Source organism: Mytilus californianus, unplaced genomic scaffold (assembly GCF_021869535.1).
Source record: "Mytilus californianus isolate M0D057914Y unplaced genomic scaffold, xbMytCali1.0.p SCAF_7, whole genome shotgun sequence".
In the NCBI taxonomy this organism is placed as follows: Eukaryota; Metazoa; Mollusca; class Bivalvia; order Mytilida; family Mytilidae; genus Mytilus; species Mytilus californianus.
Window position 1 is genome coordinate 15,000,089 of NW_026262723.1, and position 23,304 is coordinate 15,023,392.

Consider the following 23,304-nt stretch of genomic DNA (forward strand, 5'->3'; position numbering starts at 1 on the left):
AGTTTATCAAGATCAAACCGTTAACATTGTCTGTGTTTTTTTTCTGTATACTACTAGAATCATTATAGAAATATTGGCTCCAAAAAGACAAAGTTTGTTGTTTATATGATAATGGTGACAGCCTTAATAAAGAGACGGAAGATATCAAGGGATAGAATTGAGAATGAAAACGGGGAATGTGTCACAGAGACAAAAACCTGACCAATCAGCAGAAAACAGCCGAAGGCCACCAAATGGTCTTCAACACAGCGCAAAAATCCTGCATCCATACGCCGGCTTCAGCGGACGTCACACTAAACTCCGAAATATATACATGAACAAAACAAAAGACAAACTGACAACGCCATATGCCGTAAAAGCGATACTGATTAGGAAAAATACCATATTCAGTGCTGCTTGAGGACACATTATTTTGAGGTCTTTAATAAGAGGCAACAGAAGCTTACCTGTCCACATCTCATAAATCGAGTTATGAGATACAAATCAAGATAAAAAAAAAGAAACTGAGAGACTCAAGTTTAACACAAACGTTGAAAATCTGCAGCAACAGAAAAGGAAAGTTAACGGATTCAGAAGCGACTATGAATGAGACTACAATCAAGTGGGATGGTGTCAACAATAATACAATATTTACTATTCATACCAAAATACATTTCTACTAGACTATTAGATAAATTAAAAAAAAGTGAACCTACAGGTTGTCTTCCTTTCACAAGAAATAAATTAAGTGTATCGGGTAAAGCTCGGATAGATGCTCTGCGATTTAACTTGTATGGATAATCAATTGTATTTCAAATTTCAAGTCGTCATATAAATTGCTTTTACTTGATTTCATTTTCTGATTTATTTTCTAAGCCTTCAGATTCTTAGAAAGTACTGATGACTCGGATTAAATTACAGAAACAATACGATTATTTCAGTTGATTCTATCCGTTCTTCGTAAGTGTCGAGTAACTTTTGAAATTTCCAATTTAACAATTTGTTGCTCTTACTTGATTTCATTTTCTGATTTATTTTCTATGCCTTCAGATTCTTAGAAAGTACTGATGACTCGAATTAAATTACTAAGTGTCGAGTAACTTTTGAAATTTCCAATTTAACAATTTGTTGCTTTTACTTGATTTCATTTTCTGATTTATTTTCTATGCCTTCAGATTCTTAGAAAGTACTGATGACTCGAATTAAATTACAGAAACAATACGACGATTTCAGTTGATTCTATCCATTCGTCGTAAGTGTCGAGTAACTTTTGAAATTTTCAATTTAACAATTTGTTGCTTTTACTTGATTTCATTTTCTGATTTATTTTTCTATGCCTTCAGATTCTTAGAAAGTACTGATGACTCGAATTAAATTACAGAAACAATACGATACTTTCAGTTGATTCTATCCATTCGTCGTAAGTGTCGAGTAACTTTTGAAATTTTCAATTTAACAATTTATTACAGAATAACATCTATAAAATTCATTCCTGTTGTAAGAATATTTCAAGTATAATCAAACAATCGAAGTCTTACTTTACAAATAAACAGATATCCAAGCGAATGAGAATGGAAACGAATACTCTATTAACAGATACATATAAAACCCAGGACCGACTATATTTATCAGATGTTTAAAAACTAGTCGTTACCGTGCGGAAAAGCCCCTGATTTTTATTTGATCGCTTGATGAATGAATGCAAATGGTAAAATGTACCACTCAAAGTGATTGAAATTCTACTTTTGACAAAATTTCTGGGACAATTGTGACATTTTCATGTCCCCATTTGTAATATTTTATGGCAAATAAATGCAGAATTGTGCCAAAGACACTAAACGAGGATGGTTTAAAATTATGAGGATCTACTTTTGCTTTATTTCCTAGCTGTTAATTGCAACCGAAAATGAAAGAAAACGGATTCAGAAGCAGATATGAATGAGAAAATTGGTCTTCACTCATAGGGGGAAAGTGTTAAAAATGATACCGTATTTACTATTCACAAATGACGTACATTTCTTCTAGACTATCGGAAATGTTTTACATACAGATGGTCTTCCATTTACTAAAAATGAATAAGTACATTAGGTAATGTTCTTTTACACGCTTTTCTATGTGATTTTAACAGCGTCGAAAATACTGTTGCAATTCGTTCATTTTATCCGATGAAAGCATTAGAAGGTCCTTAGAGAAAGAGAACTTTTATAGATGATAAATTTTCTTTTAAATTTCCAATTGTCATATAAATTGTTTTCACTTGATTTCATTATCTGATTTATTTTCTATGATTAAGGATTCTTAGAAAGTATTGATGACTCAAATAAAACTACTGAAGCAGTAACATGTTTCTATTTGATTTTATTCATTTTTTCAAGTGCTGAGTTACTGAGTTGACATTTTCTATTTTACAGTTTATTGCATTGACCGGGCATAAATTCTCTCAAATACAAGCATAACTGTTTTAGAATTCAAATATAATGTCAACTACTAATTATTCTCATATAACTACATCGAAAAGTCAGATCAAGTGTACAAGCTTCGCTTACAAGAATCTGATAACAACCCGGTTAACTTTCTGTTTTGAAGATCTTTTGATTGCCTCTGGTCACCTTGCAAAATTTGAGGGAAAGAAAATGACTGATGAAATAATTATCAGAACAGAAAGTAGAAAAATAAACTCATCATAGATACCACGCTTAAAATTGTGTACGTTAAGCGCGCGATTCGTCTACAAAAGACGCTCAAATAAAATCATAACAAACAGGTAAAACAAAGGACGAAGTTGTAGAGCATCGAGGATCCACAGTAGAACTGAATGTTGTCCGATCCTTGTAATTGAAAGCGTTGGCACTGGATCTGTATTTCATTCAGATTAAACACTGATATGAACCGTGTAAAATTACGAACGACATCATAATGTGTGCCTTTAACTCTAATATTTTATTCTTCATTTCTTAATATTTTAAATTAGGTACCGCTCAACCTGACACAAAATGTACAGTTATTTCATCACCTACTTACAAAAAGTTAAACAATAGTATTAACGTCCCAATTCACATTTATTCATTTAACTAACTTTGACGCTAATGGACAAATATTGATTTCCATATCTGATGTAACTATATTAAATTTGGTTATATGGACAATTTATCTTTAGATAGTGCCAGAAAGCAAATAATTAGAGTAACAAACATTGTCATGGATTTCAGTATTGAATTCCTTCAGTCTCTTCGAGGGAAAGTATAATGATATTAGTTAATCATTTGATCGGTATTCAAATCGTTTTCCAGGGAAACATTTTTCCATCTCAAACAAACGTCTGTTTAAATGACAATTACTAGGTAAATGATATTCTACAATAAATATTGGCATAAAAATCTTCAATGCAAAATATACGAAAGACATCGAGAGGACAACAAACAATAAACAACCCTGGCGATACTCCTTTTCGATTTCAGACTGTGTTATATTTATTCAGTTTGAAGTGGTTCACTATTAATTTTTCTAAAACATCAAAGAAGATACTATATCTTAGACTTTACATTTCTTGCCATCAATTACACCACAGGTAACAAAAAGTAAAACAAAAACTGTTACTTGTCTTCCTGAAAATATTGGTGTACCCCTGGTTTTGGCTATGTTCGTGTTGCTCAATTCTTGTACAAATCTATATTATGTGTACTGTTGGTAAGGTTTTGGTCTTTAATGGTCCCTTGGTAAATTGTCCCCTTTTAAAAAAAATATTAACTTATTTTGTAGTTAACTTGTTACGAAACTGGGTTTTATCTTTTACAAAATAAATGGCAGCACAAGAAATGAATAAAAAACGTTTTGTAGAATTGATGCGTCCGAAGAGCTTTTTTTCGAATCTTTATCAGGAACGCTAAAATCCCATATATGTGAAAGCTAAGAAGTACAAATACTTGAATACTTAATGAGTTATATAATCAGAACGGGAATCCACCCAAAACATTGTACTTATTACAAATATTAAGAGTATTTGTGTTACAAATAAAGGCAACAGTAGTATACCGCTGTTCGAAACTCATAAATCGATAGAGATAAAAACAAATCCGGGTTACAAACTAAAACTGAGGGAAACGCATCAAATATAAGAGGAGAACAACGACACAACAAAAACACAACATTAAAATGTAACACACACAGAAACGAACTTTAATATAACAATGGCCATTTTCCTGACTTGGTACAGGACATTTTAAAAAAAAATGGTGGGTTGAACATGGTTTTGTGGCATGCCAAACCTCCCGCTTTTATGGCAACGTCAAACACAACACCAAAACGACCACGTCACATGACAGGACCACAATACAAATAAATGGGAGAACATATAGGACAAAGAAACACACGAATAATAGCTAACAAAAGGTACTAGGCTTAAAATTCTATACGCCAGACGTGCGTTTCGTCCACACAAGACCAACCAGTGACGCTCAGATGAAAAAAGTTTGAAAACCAAAACAAGTACAAAGCTGAAGAGCACCGAGGACCAAAACTTCCAAAACGTTGCGCCTAACACGGCCAGGGTTTTCTGCTTTATACAAGAACATCCTTATTATTTAGAAAAATTTATAATTTTGCAAACAGTAAATTTTATAAAATGACGTTACAACCGTCTCAGCTAAAATTGGAGTTTTCTATCATTAATCAATCAATCAATTATTTCAACAATTATGACACGCTAATGTGCTATTAACAGAAAGATTTTTTTGTTTATATCAAAAGAAAAAAAACATTATATAATTAAAAACCAATTGTTCAGAGAACAATTAAAGGCCTTTCCACCTGAAACGATATATTTTGATATGAAAATATTAAAATCAGGTTTAATTAAGATGTCATTTCCATTGTCAAAGGATAGCTTACTGTACGCCGATTCCAAAAATATATTGTTTCTATCCACTTTTGTTTGAAATAAGAGAAATAATTTGTTACTTCCGGTTCGAAAAATATTACTTTCGGTATTATATGATAGTTTACTTGACATGTATTGTTAATAAGTTATATTACGAAACATCTTATTTTCAACATTCAAGGAGAGAAAACTCAGTGTAGACGTTACTGCTCCACTTTGGTACTGACATGATTTATAACAAACCTTTCTAAATTTGTCCGTTCATAAATTTTGAAATTGTAAAGAAGCTAAGGTTTCAACTCCCTCAAGCAAAGTTGACCTTAGACGAATTTGGCTATTTTTTAGGTATATTTTTTTGTCATATAGCTGTTCAAACAGTTCGGTACTTAAACATTCTCGACTTTCATATATTCGGCACGGAAAAGTGGATGACCTAAAAAAAGAGATGTGGTATAATTGCTAATGAGACAACTATTCACCAGCGTTCAAATCATGAAGATAAAAACAATGATATATCACCGTACAGCTGTCAATAATGAAAGAAAAGTCTTACCGTATAGTCAGCTATAAAAGACCCGGACATGAAAAAGATTACTAATAGCCTAATTTATACAACAAAAATATTTACAATTTACGAAAAATAAATATGAGACAAAAACAAACGACCACAGCTTAATAATATGCTCCTGACTAAGAACAGTCACATAAAGAATGTGGTAGTGTTAAACATTTTTGAGAGCGCGCAACATCCACCTCATCCCTTCTCCTCCGCACCCTACCCACAATATAAGAACAAGCTGTGAAAATCAGTTGCAATTGGCATAACTCAATAAATCGGTACGAAGCACAAATAAACCAATAAACATAAAAAAATAGGCATAAAGCACCGATACAAGAGTTCTTGCAGTTACTGAAAGCTAGTTCAAGCTAATTTCAACTGATAAATAAATCATGTTTTCCTAGCTAGATGGATATAATGTAAGGACGTAATAAACAGTCTGAGAAATGTATGACCTTGTGCAATGCAAAAATTATTAAACAGTATCGACATGATGTTAGATCACGAGTACTCTTAAATGTACATATTTTGTCTAAGGATATAGTTGTATTTTTGACATTGTTTTACATCCCCCCTTTTTTATTTAATAATGTATTTATATCGTGTTATAAATCAAATTTATTCGTTCAGTGTATGTTTACCTGTTTTTGTTAATATGTCTTTTTGATTGAGTTAAGCCTTTTCAATTGATATTTTATAGTGTGTCTTTCTATTTCAGGTTATGGTGAAGGTTGAAGCCTGTTAAAAGGTTAAAACCCGCTGCATTTGTTTGCACCTGTCCTAAATCAGGAACCTGTTTCAGTGGTTGTCGCTTGTTAATGTTGTTCTCAAGTGTTTCTCGTTTTTTTATATAGATTAGACCGTCGGTTTTCCTGTTTGAATGGTTTTACACTAGTCATTTTGGGGGCCCTTTATAGCTTGATGTTCGGTGTGAGCCAAGGCTCCGTATTGAAGGCCGTACTTTGACCTATAATTGTTTACTTCTTACACATTGTGACTTGGATGGATAGTTGTCTCATTGGCACTCATACCACATGTTCTTATTTCTATATATAGCAATATGTAGTTAGTTATGCTTTAATTTATCAAAAACAAATTGAACGTAAGTACTAACGACAATATTTAAAGATTTCACTACGTTGTTAAAAATAGATAACCTTTAAGAATACGTTTATTCAAAGGATCATTGAGTTTATATGGATTGCATATAAATTTACGCGCTTTATAAACAACATCACCCTGAAAATTTGGATGCGATAGTCCGTGTTCAACAAAAAAGTCTACAGGTACAGCCAAACTTCCTAACCAAAATTTGGTATCTATGAAATATTTTAAGAAAAGTTTTAGTTAATTTGTCGTATGAAAATCCCTGACATTTTTCTTATTATAAGTTGATTTTTCACTTCAATCATTTTCTTACTTTGAATATTAATTCCGGTTTTCTATTTCTGAAGCAGAATATAGAATTGTACTGATACTATTTGCTATGTTTTTATTTTTGTAGCAGACACAGACAAATAGAATATACAGTAAACTTATTTATTCTTTTATTCCCGGTTGAATAAATGTAATTATACTGCATTTCTGTAAATATCAGCCCACAACCTCCAGAGATTTACATAATATAATGGAACTAATGATGTGTCATAGTCTAGCAGCCGCTGTTACAGAGAAACATTTATTCTTTTACATTTTCATGTGGAAAGATCTATCGGTATATCCTAACTCTTCCGACTGCGATTTTATATTTTTTCCAAGATGCCTATTTATATATCAATAAATAGTGTATAGTTCCTAGTTATTAGTGTGTTATCCGAATCTTAGTGTGGATTCTTTTTGGAGGGTTCTGAATGCAAAGCAGGAGGCACTAACCTTGTAGACGTACCCGGTCTTTTCTCTGTTGGAGTTCATACTATTCTCTCAGTTTTTGTTTGTTACATTGATTTGTGGTTTCTTAATTGATCTACGAGATTTTTACATCAATAAACTACTGTCACCTTAAGTAACAGTTCACAGATAACGCCCATTTTGCATAATCGATCAATCTCGTTAAAATGTTCGTACTACTTGTATCTTTTAACACGTGTTAAATTAGACGAATCCAAGAAAATTTGCCACAAAAAAAAACTAGTAAATTATCTAATTGAGCAAATGAAATCCAGTCGGTTAATCTTCTACTCATAAATTAAGCTCATTGAATTTTACAAAAGCAATTATCTTCAACAAAAATTGATAATCCATGTCTGTGTAATAGTATCAATGTGGGTTATCTAGACAATTAATCTTTACTAGATGTCATTAAGTAAATAATTAGAGGAACAAACGAAAGTAAAGTAGAGTGTTTGGTTATAAATTTCTTTAATAAAGGATTATTTATTGGTATTCACCTAATCTCCATTACACAGCCAGACACTTTGACATAACATTTGTCTATGTTTGTTAGATTCTTTGGTTATGTTTGATTTATTCTGATCATGTGTATTGATTAACATTGTAATTGTTCGAAAGAAATGATACCGTATATGAGTGAATAGAAAAATAACAACCTTAAGACATTGTTAGTTGAAACGTCAAATCAAAGGACCTTTACATTTATAAGCATGCTTATCAAAATATTAAATGGTATGATTAAAGATTTAAAAATGGTAGCCGCCGGACTTCTCTCAACCCGCAGTAAAAAGTAAAATCACAAAAATACTGAACTCCGAGGAAAATTCAAAAAGGAAAGTCCCCAATCAAATGGCAAAATCAAAAGTTCAAACACATCAAACGAATGGATAACAACTGTCATATTCCTGACTTGATACAGGCATTTTCTTATATAAAACCACTGCAAAAGAGAAGTTTCCGGTTGCTTTATTTTTGGATGTACAAGTACAAGTGCTTTATTTTTGGATGTACAAATAAGAAGCCACATCCGGTTGTAATAGAAACGTTTATGCAAAACCTTGTGTAGCGAGATTGCCACGCTCTTTAAAAACATAACTTTGAAAAAACGCTTGTAGGCTTCGTATGAGTTCTGTTACGGAACAAAATTTCTGTCACTTTCCATTATACCCTCATTAACCAGTGGCATTCTAAATTCCAAAACCTTCTCCCATTTGACTAACTTTTGTATAAGAAAACCTACCTATTGTATTAACTATCTTTTTTGTCTGTTCTTGTTATAAATATACAAGAAATATTTGCAACTGGACATTCAGAAAATAACAGTCATAATATTAATCATCGAATAATCTTTTATGTTTCTGTTTCATAATTTTTTTTCATATAATTGCATGGCAGTACATTGACATTGATAAGGGATGCCTTCAATTAAGTATTTATTTCAAACATATGTTATATGTCTCCTATGATTTTAGATACCGAAGTAAAAAGTCAGATTAATATATCATTTTGCTATGGTATCTTTACTTTCTTAAAACGAATTCGCAGATGAAACGTCTATAAACATTTAGTTTTAATTCTTTTGTTTTTAAAATTCCTCATTACAGATGTAACCACTAACTATATACGGAGTACACAATATCAAATTATCAGCTAAATCTGGGACGTTATTTCTCAGTATGACCATAAAAAAAATATCTCGATTTAATCAAGTTAATTTAACTTGAATGGCATTTAACAAAGATGCCTAATTCATTGCCATGCTTCATGCAGTGGTTTAAGTTAAAGTATTTATTATTTTCCTATTGAAGTCATAAATTCTTAAAAAGTTAAAAGATAGCCCCAAAATAGGAAGTAGACTATCACGAAACAGAGAAAGGGTCTTGACCCAAGCCTATTGACGCCGTTGTTAGCACAGCAGAATGACAATAAAGTAACGCAAATAACGCCTTTTGCTGAAGATCTGTTTGAATGTTAATTAAGTTAAAGCACTTTGGTATACACCTTGTTTGCATCACGAAAAAGTTACTCAACGAGTTTTGTTTTATTCACCATGATTACCTGTAAACTACCCAACAGAATACTGCATCTAATTTTCAAACATTACCTTTATTCAACTAATTCAGTCTTACTTGAAAATATGTTTTTCAAATATTTTTGTCATATTGTTCGCCTTAATCTTAAGCATGACATAATTATAGGCGTTTAATATTTCCTACAACTTGTCAATAAATATCCATATAATATGAGACACATTATTCAAACTATCAACCGATTTTGCAATACAATGTCTCATAACACATAATCTCGATCACATATCAGACTCTTTTACCTTTGATTAATTCTATGTTTCTTAGATTGCTCATTTATATTTCATTATTTCTCAGAAATATTTTCAATTACTTTCTGATCAAGTATATTGATTACCATTGCAATTGTTATAAATAGTAATGTATTTGAGTCAATATCTGCATCAAAATACATTAAGAAATATGTTTACAGAGTCTGTTAATTGAATCATCAAACCCATAGGACTAATGCATATGTATTATGTTTATCAAAAACTAAATGGCACCATTATAATGATTTGCCAAGGTTTTACAAAGGTATAAAACTATGGAAATCCGCAAACTTCTCCAATCGCAAAGCAAATCCCATCATGTGAAATAGGGGTGTCCATTTGCCTTTGTTGGGTGTGAATAAACGCAGTCACGTGCTATTTGAATTTGAACGTTTATCCGACACCATTGTAATAGCAGAATGACAATAAACTAACGCCAATAACGCCTTTTGCTGAATATCTCTGTTTGAATGTTATTTTAGTTAAAGAACTTTGGTATACACCTTTCAACAATTATACCTAGATAAACTACGAATAATTTCAACTTGGTTGCATTAAGCAAAAGTTATCCAACGAGGTTTTTTTATTCGCCATAATTATCTGTAATCTATTCAATAGAATTCTGCATCTAATTTTTCAACATAAAGTTTATTCAAATAATTCAATCCTACTTGTAAATATGTCTTTTCAATTATTTTTTTGTCCTGTTGTTTGCTTTAATCTTAAGCATGACATGCTATAGGCGTTTAAATTTCATAGAACTTGTAATAAATAGTATCCATATAATATGAGACACATTAGTCAAAATGCCACCCGATTTTGCAATACAATGTCTCATAACACATAATCTCGATCACATATCCAGACTCTTTTACCTTTGATTAAGTCTATGTTTCTTAGATTGCTCATTTATACTGCAATTGTTTTCTGATCAAACGTATAGATTACCAATGTAATTGTTATAAATAGTAATGTATTTGAGTCAATATCTGCATAAAAATAACATGAAGAAATTTGTTTACAGATTATGTTAATTGAATCATCAAACCCATAGGACTAATGCATAATTTATTACGTTTATTAGTAATCAAACAGCACCACTATTATGCTTTGCCAGGGTTTGACAAATGTATAAAACTATGGAAATCCGCGAACTTCTCCCATCGCGCAGAAAAATTCATGCGAACAAGGGGTAACCGTTTGTCTTTGTTTGATGTAAATCACGTGCGATCTGAATTTGAACGTGTATTCAACACCTTGTGTGCGGATTCTGATCAAGTATATTGATTACCATTGCAATTGTTATAAATAGTAATGTATTTGAGTCAATATCTGCATCAAAATAGCATTAAGAAATATGTTTACAGATTCTGTTAATTAAATCATCAAACCCATAGGACTAATGCATATGTATTATGTTTATCAAAAACTAAATGGCACCATTATAATGATTTGCCAAGGTTTTACAAAGGTATAAAACTATGGAAATCCGCGAACTTCTCCAATCGCAAAGTAAATCCCATCATGTGAAATAAGAGTGTCCATTTGCCTTTGTTGGGTGTGAATAAACGCAGTCACGTGCTATTTGAATTTGAACGTTTATCCGACACCATTGTAATAGCAGAATGACAATAAATTAACGCCAATAACGCCTTTTGCTGAATATCTCTGTTTGAATGTTATTTTAGTTAAAGAACTTTGGTATACACCTTTCAAAAATTATACCTAGATAAACTACGAATAATTTCAACTTGTTTGCATTAAGCAAAATTATCCAACGAGGTTTTTTTATTCGCCATAATTATCTGTAATCTACTCAATAGAATTCTGCATCTAATTTTTCAACATAAAGTTTATTCAAATAATTCAGTCCTACTTGTAAATATGTCTTTTCAATTATTTTTTTGTCCTGTTGTTTGCTTTAATCTTAAGCATGACATGCTATAGGCGTTTAAATTTCATAGAACTTGTAATAAATAGTATCCATATAATATGAGACACATTAGTCAAAATGCCACCCGATTTTGCAATACAATGTCTCATAACACATAATCTCGATCACATATCCAGACTCTTTTACCTTTGATTAAGTCTATGTTTCTTAGATTGCTCATTTATACTGCAATTGTTTTCTGATCAAACATATAGATTACCAATGTAATTGTTATAAATAGTAATGTATTTGAGTCAATATCTGCATAAAAATAACATGAAGAAATATGTTTACAGATTATGTTAATTGAATCATCAAACCCATAGGACTAATGCATAATTTATTACGTTTATTAGTAATCAAACAGCACCATTATTATGCTTTGCCAGGGTTTGACAAATGTATAAAACTATGGAAATCCGCGAACTTCTCCCATCGAGCACAAAAATTCATGCGAACAAGGGGTAACCGTTTGTCTTTGTTTGATGTAAATCACGTGCGATCTGAATTTGAACGTGTATTCAACACCTTGTGTGCGGATACTCCCAAGCTCTCTGCAAGTTAAATAAAACAAAACCTTGCACAAAATCTTTGAACTGTTTGTAAGGGCATGGTACAAGGCAACATGTCTGTCACTATCCATTATAATTTTCCAATCCAGCCCTTCATCCCATTAAACTAGCTATATCTTTGGGATTTGTTATTATTTTGTATTTGTCGTGCAACACAAGACATTTTGCCATTATTAGCACATGCAATAAACATGACAAAGTAATAGTTACCTTTACTGTCGTTTTTTTAAGTTCCTATTTCATTTGCCTTACACATAATTAAATGAATCAAGTATTTCTTTCAACCATATCTTATATTTTTATTTTTTTGTGTGTATAATTTTGAAATACTGGAGAAAAGATTTTGAATCATCAGTTATTTTATCATGGTATCTGTATCTTTTGCAAAACCCTACATGAGGACATCCATGAACATCTTTTAATTTAACCATTAGACTATATTTACAAAATTCCTCATAACAGATGTAACCAGTATCGTTTTAGGGAGAAAATTGCATCAATTTATAAGCTTACTGTGGGATATAATATCGCAATATGTTCATTAAAGAAATACCTCCATTTGATCATGTTCATATTGGAAGAATTTTCATTTAAAAACGTGGCTTATGTTGAATGGTGGTCTAAACATGCTAAAGGCAACTTCTTTGTTTCAATGATATATACATTGGTTCAAGAAATAAGTCAATTTCTTTATTTCCTACTGGATAAACAATTTCAAAATAGCCAAAATTTGCAATTGACTACTACGTTGCAAATATATAGATATAAGAAGATGTGGTATGAGTGCCAATGAGACAACTCTCCATCGAAGTCACAATTTGTAAATGTAAACCATTATAGGTCAAAGTACGGTCTTCAACACGGAGCCTTGGCTCACACAGAACAGCAAGCTATAAAGGGCCCCATAAATGACTAGTGTAAAACCATTCAAACAGGAAAACCAAGTCTAATCTATATAAAAAACGAGAAACGAGAAACACTTATGAACCACATCAACAAACGACAACCACTGAACATCAGGTTCCTGAATATGACCATTAATTCAGCCAAGTTATTCATTATTTACACAGCAGATGGACAGTTACGTAACACCATTGTTTAAAAATCTTTGTTTCTAATGTTACTATTTTTTTTACTTTTGTTTACGCTTTTTAAGAGTTATACATAGATAAACTATATTCTATTTTGTAAAAGATATAAATTCCAAGGATATGCCTTTTATAATTAAAGATTAAATATAGTATCATAATTTGTGTATTTGCCGTGATAAACTATACGTTATTCCTCCTTATAAATGTGTTCTCAATTCCTTTGCTTCATTTTAATTTTTTTTTTTTGCGTAATTTTTTTTAACGCGACATAAAATAGGCGTATTAAAAATGTCGTGAACTAGTAATAAACTAGATCAAAATAATACCAAGTGCATCAAAATACATTGTTTAGACCAATGCAAGTAACGTTTTGTTGAAATCGTTCGTCCGAAGCTTATTCCTGAATTCACATCCATCCGGAACGCTCAAACCCAAATATATATGAAAGCCTAGGATGTATACGACTCAAACACGTGAACAGCTATATGCCTTTACGACCTATACTTACTTGACCAGCTCTAAACAAGCAGGGCTTTTGTGTTGCTTATTAAATATTTCTTTTACTTTATTTCTTGTAAACAACTAATGAATGTTTCATTCATTTATTCACCTAACTTGATTATATCACTGGTTATCTACAGCTTTTTTCCTCAAAGCAATGGGGTATAGTTTATTTATCTTTCCCTATAAAAGAACAGATAGATTTCATAAATGCTTTCATTTTAAATTCCAACGACGTAAGCCACGATATCGCTATTTTTATTTAATAATTCTTAAAAATGAAAAACAGCTTATCTAAACGGTAAAAAATAAATGTCATTGTGGCAATGCATTTCAACATTATTAAATAATTGATAATCCACGTCTGCTTAATTGAATAAACAAGTATTATCTAGACAATTAATCTTTAATGGACGTCAGAAAATTATTAGAGGAACAAATGAAATTAATGTAGAATTCCTTTTAAGCCGGATTATTGTATTAAGTATTCTCATCTTCTTCATCACAAAGCCAGACAGTTTGCCTTTTAACATAGTCTGTGTTTCTTAGATTGTTCGGTTATATTTCAATTAATCTGACCAAGTGTATTGATTACCATTGTAATTATAAGAAATAGTTCTGTATACGAGTCAATCAGTCTAAAAACTGTAAAATAGAATATGTGAAACGATGTTGTGAGTTGACACGTAAAATTCCGAAGAGAATTACAATTATGAATTAAAATAACTATTGTTAGAAATACTGCATGTCGCCATGATTATTCCTTTCCTTTACAAACATTATTATTTTATCTCTATTCTAATTGAACTTTATTTAAACACTCATGATAGTTTACACTGTAACAAGAGGCAAACAAATAATACAAACAGTAGTTTACAATGTTAAACAAAATGTAATAGGAATAATAAAGCTAACAGTCAATTTGCAATGTAACAGTACATTTTACCTAATCATAAATACACGAGTATACACTTTAATGACTCGTGTTATTAAGAGTTCTGCTATTAGGTAACTTGATAGTAGGATTTACAATGTAATTCCTTAATGTGTATTATCACAAATAATTCATAGGTTTTGTGGTGACAAATGTCAAATTATTCAAGACTTTTACATTACATAAAGACAGCAGACCATTTCATATTATCATTTCTTGGGTTTGCAATATAGTAATTTGGTATATATTTTGCTTAAATAATGTTTCATAATATTGTGTTGTTCTTCTTCAATCACGTTTTCTTTCAGCAAAATCCTAATTAATTATCGTCTTCTCACTTTATTAAATGGAATGTTGAAGCTACTGGATAAATTCAGATAAATCAATTGTCTTGCTATAGTATTTTTACTTTATTTCGGAAACTAAGACGAGGACATCTATACATATGTTGTTCTTATTTTAAACAGTAGATTTCTCATAATAAATGTAACCAGTATCCTTATGAGGTGTTAAGTGCATCACATTGTCATCTTCATTAGAGCCATGATCTCGCAAATAAACATAAAACACTACATTGACTTCATCACGATCATATAACTAGAATTTCCTTTTACAAAGATGATAAAAGTTGTATTCTTAAAAGATAGTAACGTATTTGATATGATATAAAGACTTGAGTTTCGAAAAGGTAAAGTTCTTATGCATGTTCAATTAAAAAAATGAATTTTATGAATAAATTGATTAAAGTAAAACAAAATGCACGTTAATATGTGCAATGAATACATCATTATACGTTTACTATATTCTCACCTAACATGAAACATTTAAATAATTTAAATAGAAAGAGACATGATATTACTGCCAATTGGACAAAAGACAAAATAACAAGGATGTAGACAACCTCAAGTCACTGAAGGTTAGCTATTATCTGCTGGTGAACTTTTAGTCCTCGAGGGTAGACAACCACAAGTCACTGAAGGTTAGCTATTATCTGCTGGTGAACTGTTAGTCCTCGAGGGTAGACAACCACAAGTCACTGAAGGTTAGCTATTATCTGCTGATGATCTGTTAGTCCTCGAGGGTAGACAACCACAAGTCACTGAATGTTAGCTATTATCTGCTGATGAACTGTTAGTCCTCAAGGTAGACAACCACAAGTCATTTAAGGTTAGCTATTATCTGCTGGTGAACTGTTAGTCCTCGAGGGTAGACAACCACAAGTTACTGAAGGTTAGCTATTATCTGCTGATGATCTGTTAGTCCTCGAGGGTAGACAACCACAAGTCACTGAAAGTTAGCTATTATCTGCTGATGAACTGTTAGTCCTCGAGGGTAGACAACCACAGGTCACTGAAAGTTAGCTATTATCTGCTGATGAACTGTTAGTCCTCGAGGGTAGACAACCACAGGTCACTGAAAGTTAGCTATTATCTGCTGATGAACTGTTAGTCCTCGAAGGTAGACAACCACAAGTCACGGAAGGTTAGCTATTATCTGCTGGTGATATGTTAGTCCTCGAGGGTAGACAACCACAAGTCACTGAAGTTTAGCTATTATCTGCTGATCAACTCTTAGTTCTCGAGGGTAGACAGCCACAAGTCACTGAAGGTTAGCTATTATTTGCTGGTGAACTGTTAGTCCTCGAGGATAGACACCACAAGTCACTGAATGTTAGCTATTATCTGCTGGTGAACTGTTAGTCCTCGAGGGTACACAACCACAAGTCACTGAAAGTTAGCTATTATCTACTGATGAACTGTTAGTCCTCGAGGGTAGACAATCCAAGTTACTGAAGGTTAGCTATTATCTGCCGGTGAACTGTTAGTCCTCGAGGGTAGACAACCATAAGTCACTGAAGATTAGCTATTATCTGCTGGTGAACTGTTCGTCCTCGAGGGTAGACAACCACAAGTCACTGAAGGTTAGCTATTATCTGCTGGTGAACTGTTAGTCCTCGAGGGTAGACAACCACAAGTCACTGAAAATTAGCTATTATCTGCTGATGAACTGTTAGTCCTCGAGGGTATCACTAACCCAGTTGTCGTTATAACATTTTGGATTTTTTGTAAATTAAGGAATTTATCTCCCTCATGCAAAGCTCTGATTCCTTTTCAGAATTTGGCTTTACTTTGGATCCTTTTTGTTTTGGTCCGGTCTTCAACATTTGTATTAGATTGTGGATATTCAAATATGTTATTACTAAGGAAATCTACATAATAAGGCTTTATACACCTAATCACTATTGGACAGTTATAACTGGATATTACAAACGATACAGTACAACAGTAAAATCTATTTTGGTCACTTTTGCCTCCCTCTAGTCAGCATTTATGTGTTGTCATAATATGATATTGATACTGTCATTTTCTTTAATTTGCGATTTTTAGAATGTTGAAAAATTCAAAACGCTAACTAAAATGTTTTACTTCCCCCAGGTAAATTTGATAACGTTTGACTTAAGATAAGACTAAAATGAAGAATACTCCGAGAGGCAAAAAGTGAAAAAACAAAAATACCGAACACCAAGGACAACTCAAAACTGAAATTCCCTTATCAAATGGCAAAATCAAAAGCTCAAACACATCAAACGAATGGAAAACAACTGTCATATTTCTGACTTAGTATAGGAATTTCCTTATGTAACAAATGGTGGATTAAACCTGGTTTTATAGCTACCTGAACCTCTCACTTGTATGACAGTCGCATAAAATTCCAAAAATATACCAAAGAGTATAAGACAAAATGTAAATGCCATTGCAAAAAAAGAAAAACGACCAAAAGACAAACAAACATTATCAGTAAACTAAAGACACGAACTCCATCAACTAACCGACTGTGATCTGAGGAGCTCTGGAAAGGTAAGCAAATTTGTCTTCACAGGTGGCATCTTTCTTGCTGCTCATGTAAGTAATTCATCCCTAGTTTTTGGTGTGGTTTGTGTTTTTAGTTTTTTAAGTTATTTTTGTAGGGTGTCTTTGTCTTTGTGCGTTTTTCAATTTTAAGCAATGCGTTTGTCTTCGACTTGCGAGTTTGAATATCTCTTTTGTATGTTCTGCCTCTCTTTTATAAAGTTTTATTTGACTTTCAATTTACAACAACGGTTGCAACATTTGAATGCATTGTTGACCTTGAAAATTTTGGCTGCTGATTTGAGATCTTAGGTATGATTTGGAAATAGTGTGCTTTAGCAACCTTCGTTGTATACCATTTAAAATAAAATGGTTAAAACCAAGATTTTGTATCTAGCTGTTTTAATAGTTGTCTACTTTGGGTTAAAAAAAAAGTATCAACGAAAATACCAAACTCCAGGAAATTCAAAAAGGCCCTTAAACCTGACTATATCAACTAACACGGAAAGATTGGAAAACAACTGTCATATTCCTTACTTGGTATAGACATTTTTGGAAGGACATGGGGGTTTAAACTGATTATACCTGGTTTTATAGCTAGTTAAATGTTTGCTTTTAAAATGCTTTCCAATTTTCTGACTTTTTTTTATCTAAAAAAATTTGTATTTAAAAAGTGTCCTTATGAAAAGATTCGAATATGTCGTTATTTAGACAAAACATATATTAATTACTTAAGATGTAATCTATATGGTAGACGTACAATATAGGACTGTCACAGTGGGTCTTTTCATAGTTTGTACATGAAAACATCTCTGTTTAAAATATTACTTACACAATGAGTACACAATTATTTTTTTATGTGAATTTTCATCCATTTGTATTCTATAACATTGGTTTGTTTATATGTATATTTTTTATATAAACATCTACCTGGTTAGTGCATTCATTGTAATAAACTGTGATCTACTCAAAACAACTCTGCATGCGCTTCCTTTTTCTATGTTTTGCCAACATTATGCTTATCTGAATGATGTCTTGTAATAAATGTTTGTTTCTTAATTTCCTTTTTATATATTGTCATGTTGTTTGCAATTATTGTAAGCATGATATAATAAAGCCTGTTAAAAAAAACTTCCGGGAAGTAGTACTCGGTCAGATCAATATTATATGAGACAAGTTTGTCGAACTATCCACTGATATTGAAGTACAATGTTTCAACATACACTGTGTATACGCAATTCACTAACTTAATAACCATTAAATAGGTAGAGTTATATGATGTATATTTAAATAAACTCATCATAGATACCAGGATAAAACTTTGTACGACAGACGTGCGTTTCGTCTACAAAGTATTCATCAGTAATGCTTGAATAAAAAAAGTCAAAAAGACCAAACAGGTACGAAATGATAGACGGAAAAGACCAATGGATATTAAAACTTATAAGTCAAAGACAAATCGTCAACGCCATTGCAAAAATTAAAAAAACAACCAAAACCTAACAACGATCTACAAAACACAACTTAGAAAATTAAAGACTGAGCAACGCAAACCCTACCAAAAATCGGGGGTTATGTCAGGTGCTCTTGCATTCATATTTCTGAAATCGAAAAATGATTTTATACACTTACATTTATCTGGTTATGGTCGGCATATTTTGCAGTACACGAGGAGATTCTTTGAGGAATAAAATGTTTCAATAGGCTTTCTTAAACTTTCTTGAAGGAATCTTTAAGGATGGTTCCGCAATGTAAAATTCTTATGAACCACTCCAGATGCACGAAATGTATAAAGTGTTATTTTGATTTAAATAGGGATATTACCAATTACAAAGAGCGCTAAATAATTGAAATTTATTGAAGTAATATGGATTTTGAGTTATTTAATGGATATTCTTTATGCGAAAGTTAAAAGTCTATTGGATATGTTTAACTCCCAACAGAGACTCAGGTTAACTTTTAATGAATATATCGTTAAAATGTATCGATAAGAAAACAACCAGGGAAAACCATAACAATTATATAGAATGCATCCTTATTCAATTCAGAATATTTTTGTATCATTTCTGTAAAAATTAGTTGAGTGTTTAAAAACTAGTCCACTGCTACCTACCTTACACATTCCGGAAGAATATTACTCCTGCACAGCATGAATTAACGTCCCTTCGTATTCCTGGAATAGGTAATGAAATAGATGTATAGAAAAATTAAAAGGTGAAAAGTTATTTCTCAGTCGTATGTCAATCGAGTTTAACTCAATTACACAAATCGATATATTTTACTTGTACGTTGCGTGTCGATAACATCTCTGTGGAATATGACTACTTTTGAATGACCTGCAAAAGATGTTGCACGTGCGTGTCTGTAGACTGACAACTTCGAAAACAATCTAACTTTTGATGTTCCAGAACTATGCACAAAATCAAAGAGCAATATTCCAAAACTATCAGACAAGCAGGTAAATCTCTTGTGGGTTAAAGTGTTCATTTGCGTATAATTCCATCAACTCTCTTATCATTTGCTCATCGAAATCTCTTGTGTGAGAAATTATGTATACAATTTCTTTCATTGTAAAGTTAATGGAATCAGTGTTTGTCATGCTCCATATGTTTTTGTGACGAAATCAATATGATGAAATGTTTTAAAACAAATATGTAATTTGAAAGTAGCATTACATTTTCATTGTTTTCACAACATTATCTAATGACAAGTATAAAATATGATACTCAATTACAATGTTCAGTACAATAATATCGATGTTGTATTGAAAACTGATGATGACTCTTCCGATGTTGTTCTTGTTACTTATTATTCAATATTTGCTACACTTCTTGTCTATTTTAGAGAATATTGGAAAACTAATTAGATTTAAAGACATTACAAATAAACTCTATAATGGTTCAACTGTGCTCAACCTTGAACAAATCAGTGTACAGCATAATGTTTAAATCACCACTTCATTAATAATTAATTTACTTTTAGACATTTTTTTTATTAAGATGCAACTTCATGTGCCTGCATAATATTTTAGTTAAAATACCTAAACAAGTCTTAAGTACACTTATTGTATGTATCTCCCTAATGCATAGCTCTGATTCCTTGTCCAGTTAATTATTGGTGTACTGTTGGTCCTTTTGAATTATATTTCTTCTCGTTTTATAAGGTTTTGAATTTCAAATAAATTGGTCTCTAGCAATGTTGAAGAGATATAGATCGTCAAGGTGCGCATCTGATGGATTAAAAATAGTACCGTTAAATGATATTAAAAATTTCATTGGTTTGGAATTTGATGTACCCTGTCAAGTACAATGTATTGCGTTACAAGTAAATTTACGAATGACAACACTGAAGACCTACCCTAAGTTAGTTTTTTTACTGAAGTGATACAAAGGATAAAACACCAGTATATGTCTCATACCTGAAAAGATTTTTCCATTGTGTTGTGATATATAGGTCTTGTGAGATGCGAATTGTGGACCCTCTCCACTAATGTTCATTGCTCTTCTAGCTGAGCTTATAGAGATCTTTGATTGATCTGTAAAGGGAGTGTTTCTGCTCTACAGTGTATGAGGTATATTCCAAGGCACTTTATATGATACTGAAGGAGGTAAAACAAATAACAATGTAATGAAAATAAATACATCGACAATTTGTTATACAATTAACACATCAAAACGGCTAAAGTATTTTCAGGCATAAACCATTCCTCAAATCTATCCAGCCAACAATGTCTGTTCAGCTATCATGACGCAAGGAACCTTGCATATAGGGCATAACGTGCATCGTACTTGAAACGATGACCAGTAACACTCAAACTTCAAAGTATTCAATGTTTTACTTAACGTCTTAACCTCATAATTTCCCGACAGGCACCCTGTGTTAACCGTATTATTTTCAGACAGCCAATTCGTCTCTTTTTATCTTTAACTTAATCCTTTTTTTTATCTTAAACTTAATCCTACTAATTTTTCACAGGCGAAGGATTTGCATACAATTATTGTTAATTTTGTTATTCTATTGAAATAAGTTCTTTCAAAATGGTAAGCAAAATGAAAAGCATTGCATAATTATAGAAATATGATATAGATAAAAAAAAAAAAAAAAAAACTCAAATGTTAGCCTTGCTCCGTATATGAATATTTGATAGACTAAAGCAAATATAATTGAAATTTAATCAACCAAATAAATTAACAGACTGAAAATAGTTTAGTAATGAAAAGGGAAATAATCCATACCTTTTACAGAACATACCGAAATCTATTTCTAAAGACCTTATTAAATTGTTGACCGTTTCCAGTGATAATAATTTTTTATTCTATGATGTAAGTGAAACAATCCTTTATAATGCTTTCTCTTACTGAAAGCAAAAATACATAATCTGCTGATACCGATGAGTATCAGCTATGTTCGCTACATAAATAATATTGCCATAAAACTGGATGTAAAATACGTCTTTCTACTACAGTTTGCCATGTGTACAACAACACTGTAAAGCACTATGCACACGTATGAACACTTTTAGAACTTGAGTGTTAATTTGTACATTTTTTTTTATTAGATTTCACTTAATTAGTTTCAATTGTATATAGCTAATATTGATCATAGGTTCTACAGAATTTTATGGCATGTTACAGTTGATTTATTTTATAGACCAATTAATATGACTTTTCCTAGATACCACTAATACGAATTTAATTGATTAAGTCTTCAACAAAAAATATAAAAGACATTAACCCGGCAATAAAATTACTGACTGCTGAGTTTTCCGTTGAAAATGTTCAAATCGAGAAAAAATTCATCTAATAAAATATTTTCTACCGGTATTTACTATCCTAACAAAACGGAATACTAGTCTATTTTCTAATGATTGTAAAGGGGAAGATTGAAAGCTTAGAAAAATAGTTTGGTTTTTCCGCTTTATCTCAGGAATCCTGTCAGAGGTTGTTGCAGTGTCTACTTTTTTTATAAATGAAACATGTTCGTTCTATCTTTAATATATTAAAGAAAGTTCTCCACCATTCGTGCACCAAGGAAGCTGTATGTTATCAGATCTAATTCAAAATTATTTTAGATATCAATTTACATAGAATAATATGTTTGTTATGATGACTAGCCTACACCGTTTGGAAAGCTTTACTGTCTCACCTCCAAGTCGAAACAAGTTGTGAATAATCTTTGTAACGTTTTGAAATTAACATAAAAACAAGAAAAAAAAAATAACACTCATAATGATTTTGTGCGTCATTTACCATGACCAGTAACACTCAAACTTCAAAGTATTCAATGTTTTACTTAACGTCACTTTCAAGGTACTACTACTTGGTGGTGTGTAACGACCTTGACTGGCTGGTAAGCCATCACACGGTCTGTAAATCTTTCAGGGGAAGAAACATAAAGCGAATGTTTATCAAATGCAACAAATAGCACATGGTTGAATTTGATTGGAAATAGATATCCATTAAAGGTTAAAACTCAAACCGATAATTAATTAATAGACGTTTTCTATCCATCATTACTAATTTTGCATTCATCGTTTTAATAACATGTTCATATACGTATGAAATTATGGACGAGTTAGCAAGCATGACTCATGTAGTTTTCAAACGATTAGAACTATAACGTAATACCCATAATATTCACAATCGTAAATATAGAAGCATGCATGTTTATTTAATGTAATATATTTATTTTATAGCTTGTTTGTGAGGAACCACGCTTATTCCAACAACAAATACACCGAAGATGATATCATAAATAGCTGATGACATATTTTGAGTTGCAC

At 31.6% G+C, this 23,304-nt stretch overlaps 1 protein-coding gene and 1 long non-coding RNA gene across 2 annotated transcripts in view; one reads left to right on the forward strand and one right to left on the reverse strand.

Annotated features, from left to right (window-relative positions):
- LOC127709894 (ras-related protein Rab-26-like) overlaps positions 1-19,892 on the reverse strand; it is a 121,436-nt gene extending 101,544 nt beyond the window's left edge. The window contains exon 1 of the mRNA XM_052215575.1: positions 19,636-19,892. Within this exon, the coding sequence (XP_052071535.1) occupies positions 19,636-19,644 (9 nt within the window). The 5' untranslated portion in view covers positions 19,645-19,892. The remainder of the gene's footprint in view (positions 1-19,635) is intronic.
- Positions 1,147-7,211, forward strand: LOC127709895 (uncharacterized). Its single transcript, XR_007985852.1, has 2 exons — positions 1,147-1,231; positions 6,133-7,211. It is a non-coding gene; the product is annotated as an uncharacterized LOC127709895 (long non-coding RNA).
- Positions 19,893-23,304: the final 3,412 nt, after the last annotated feature.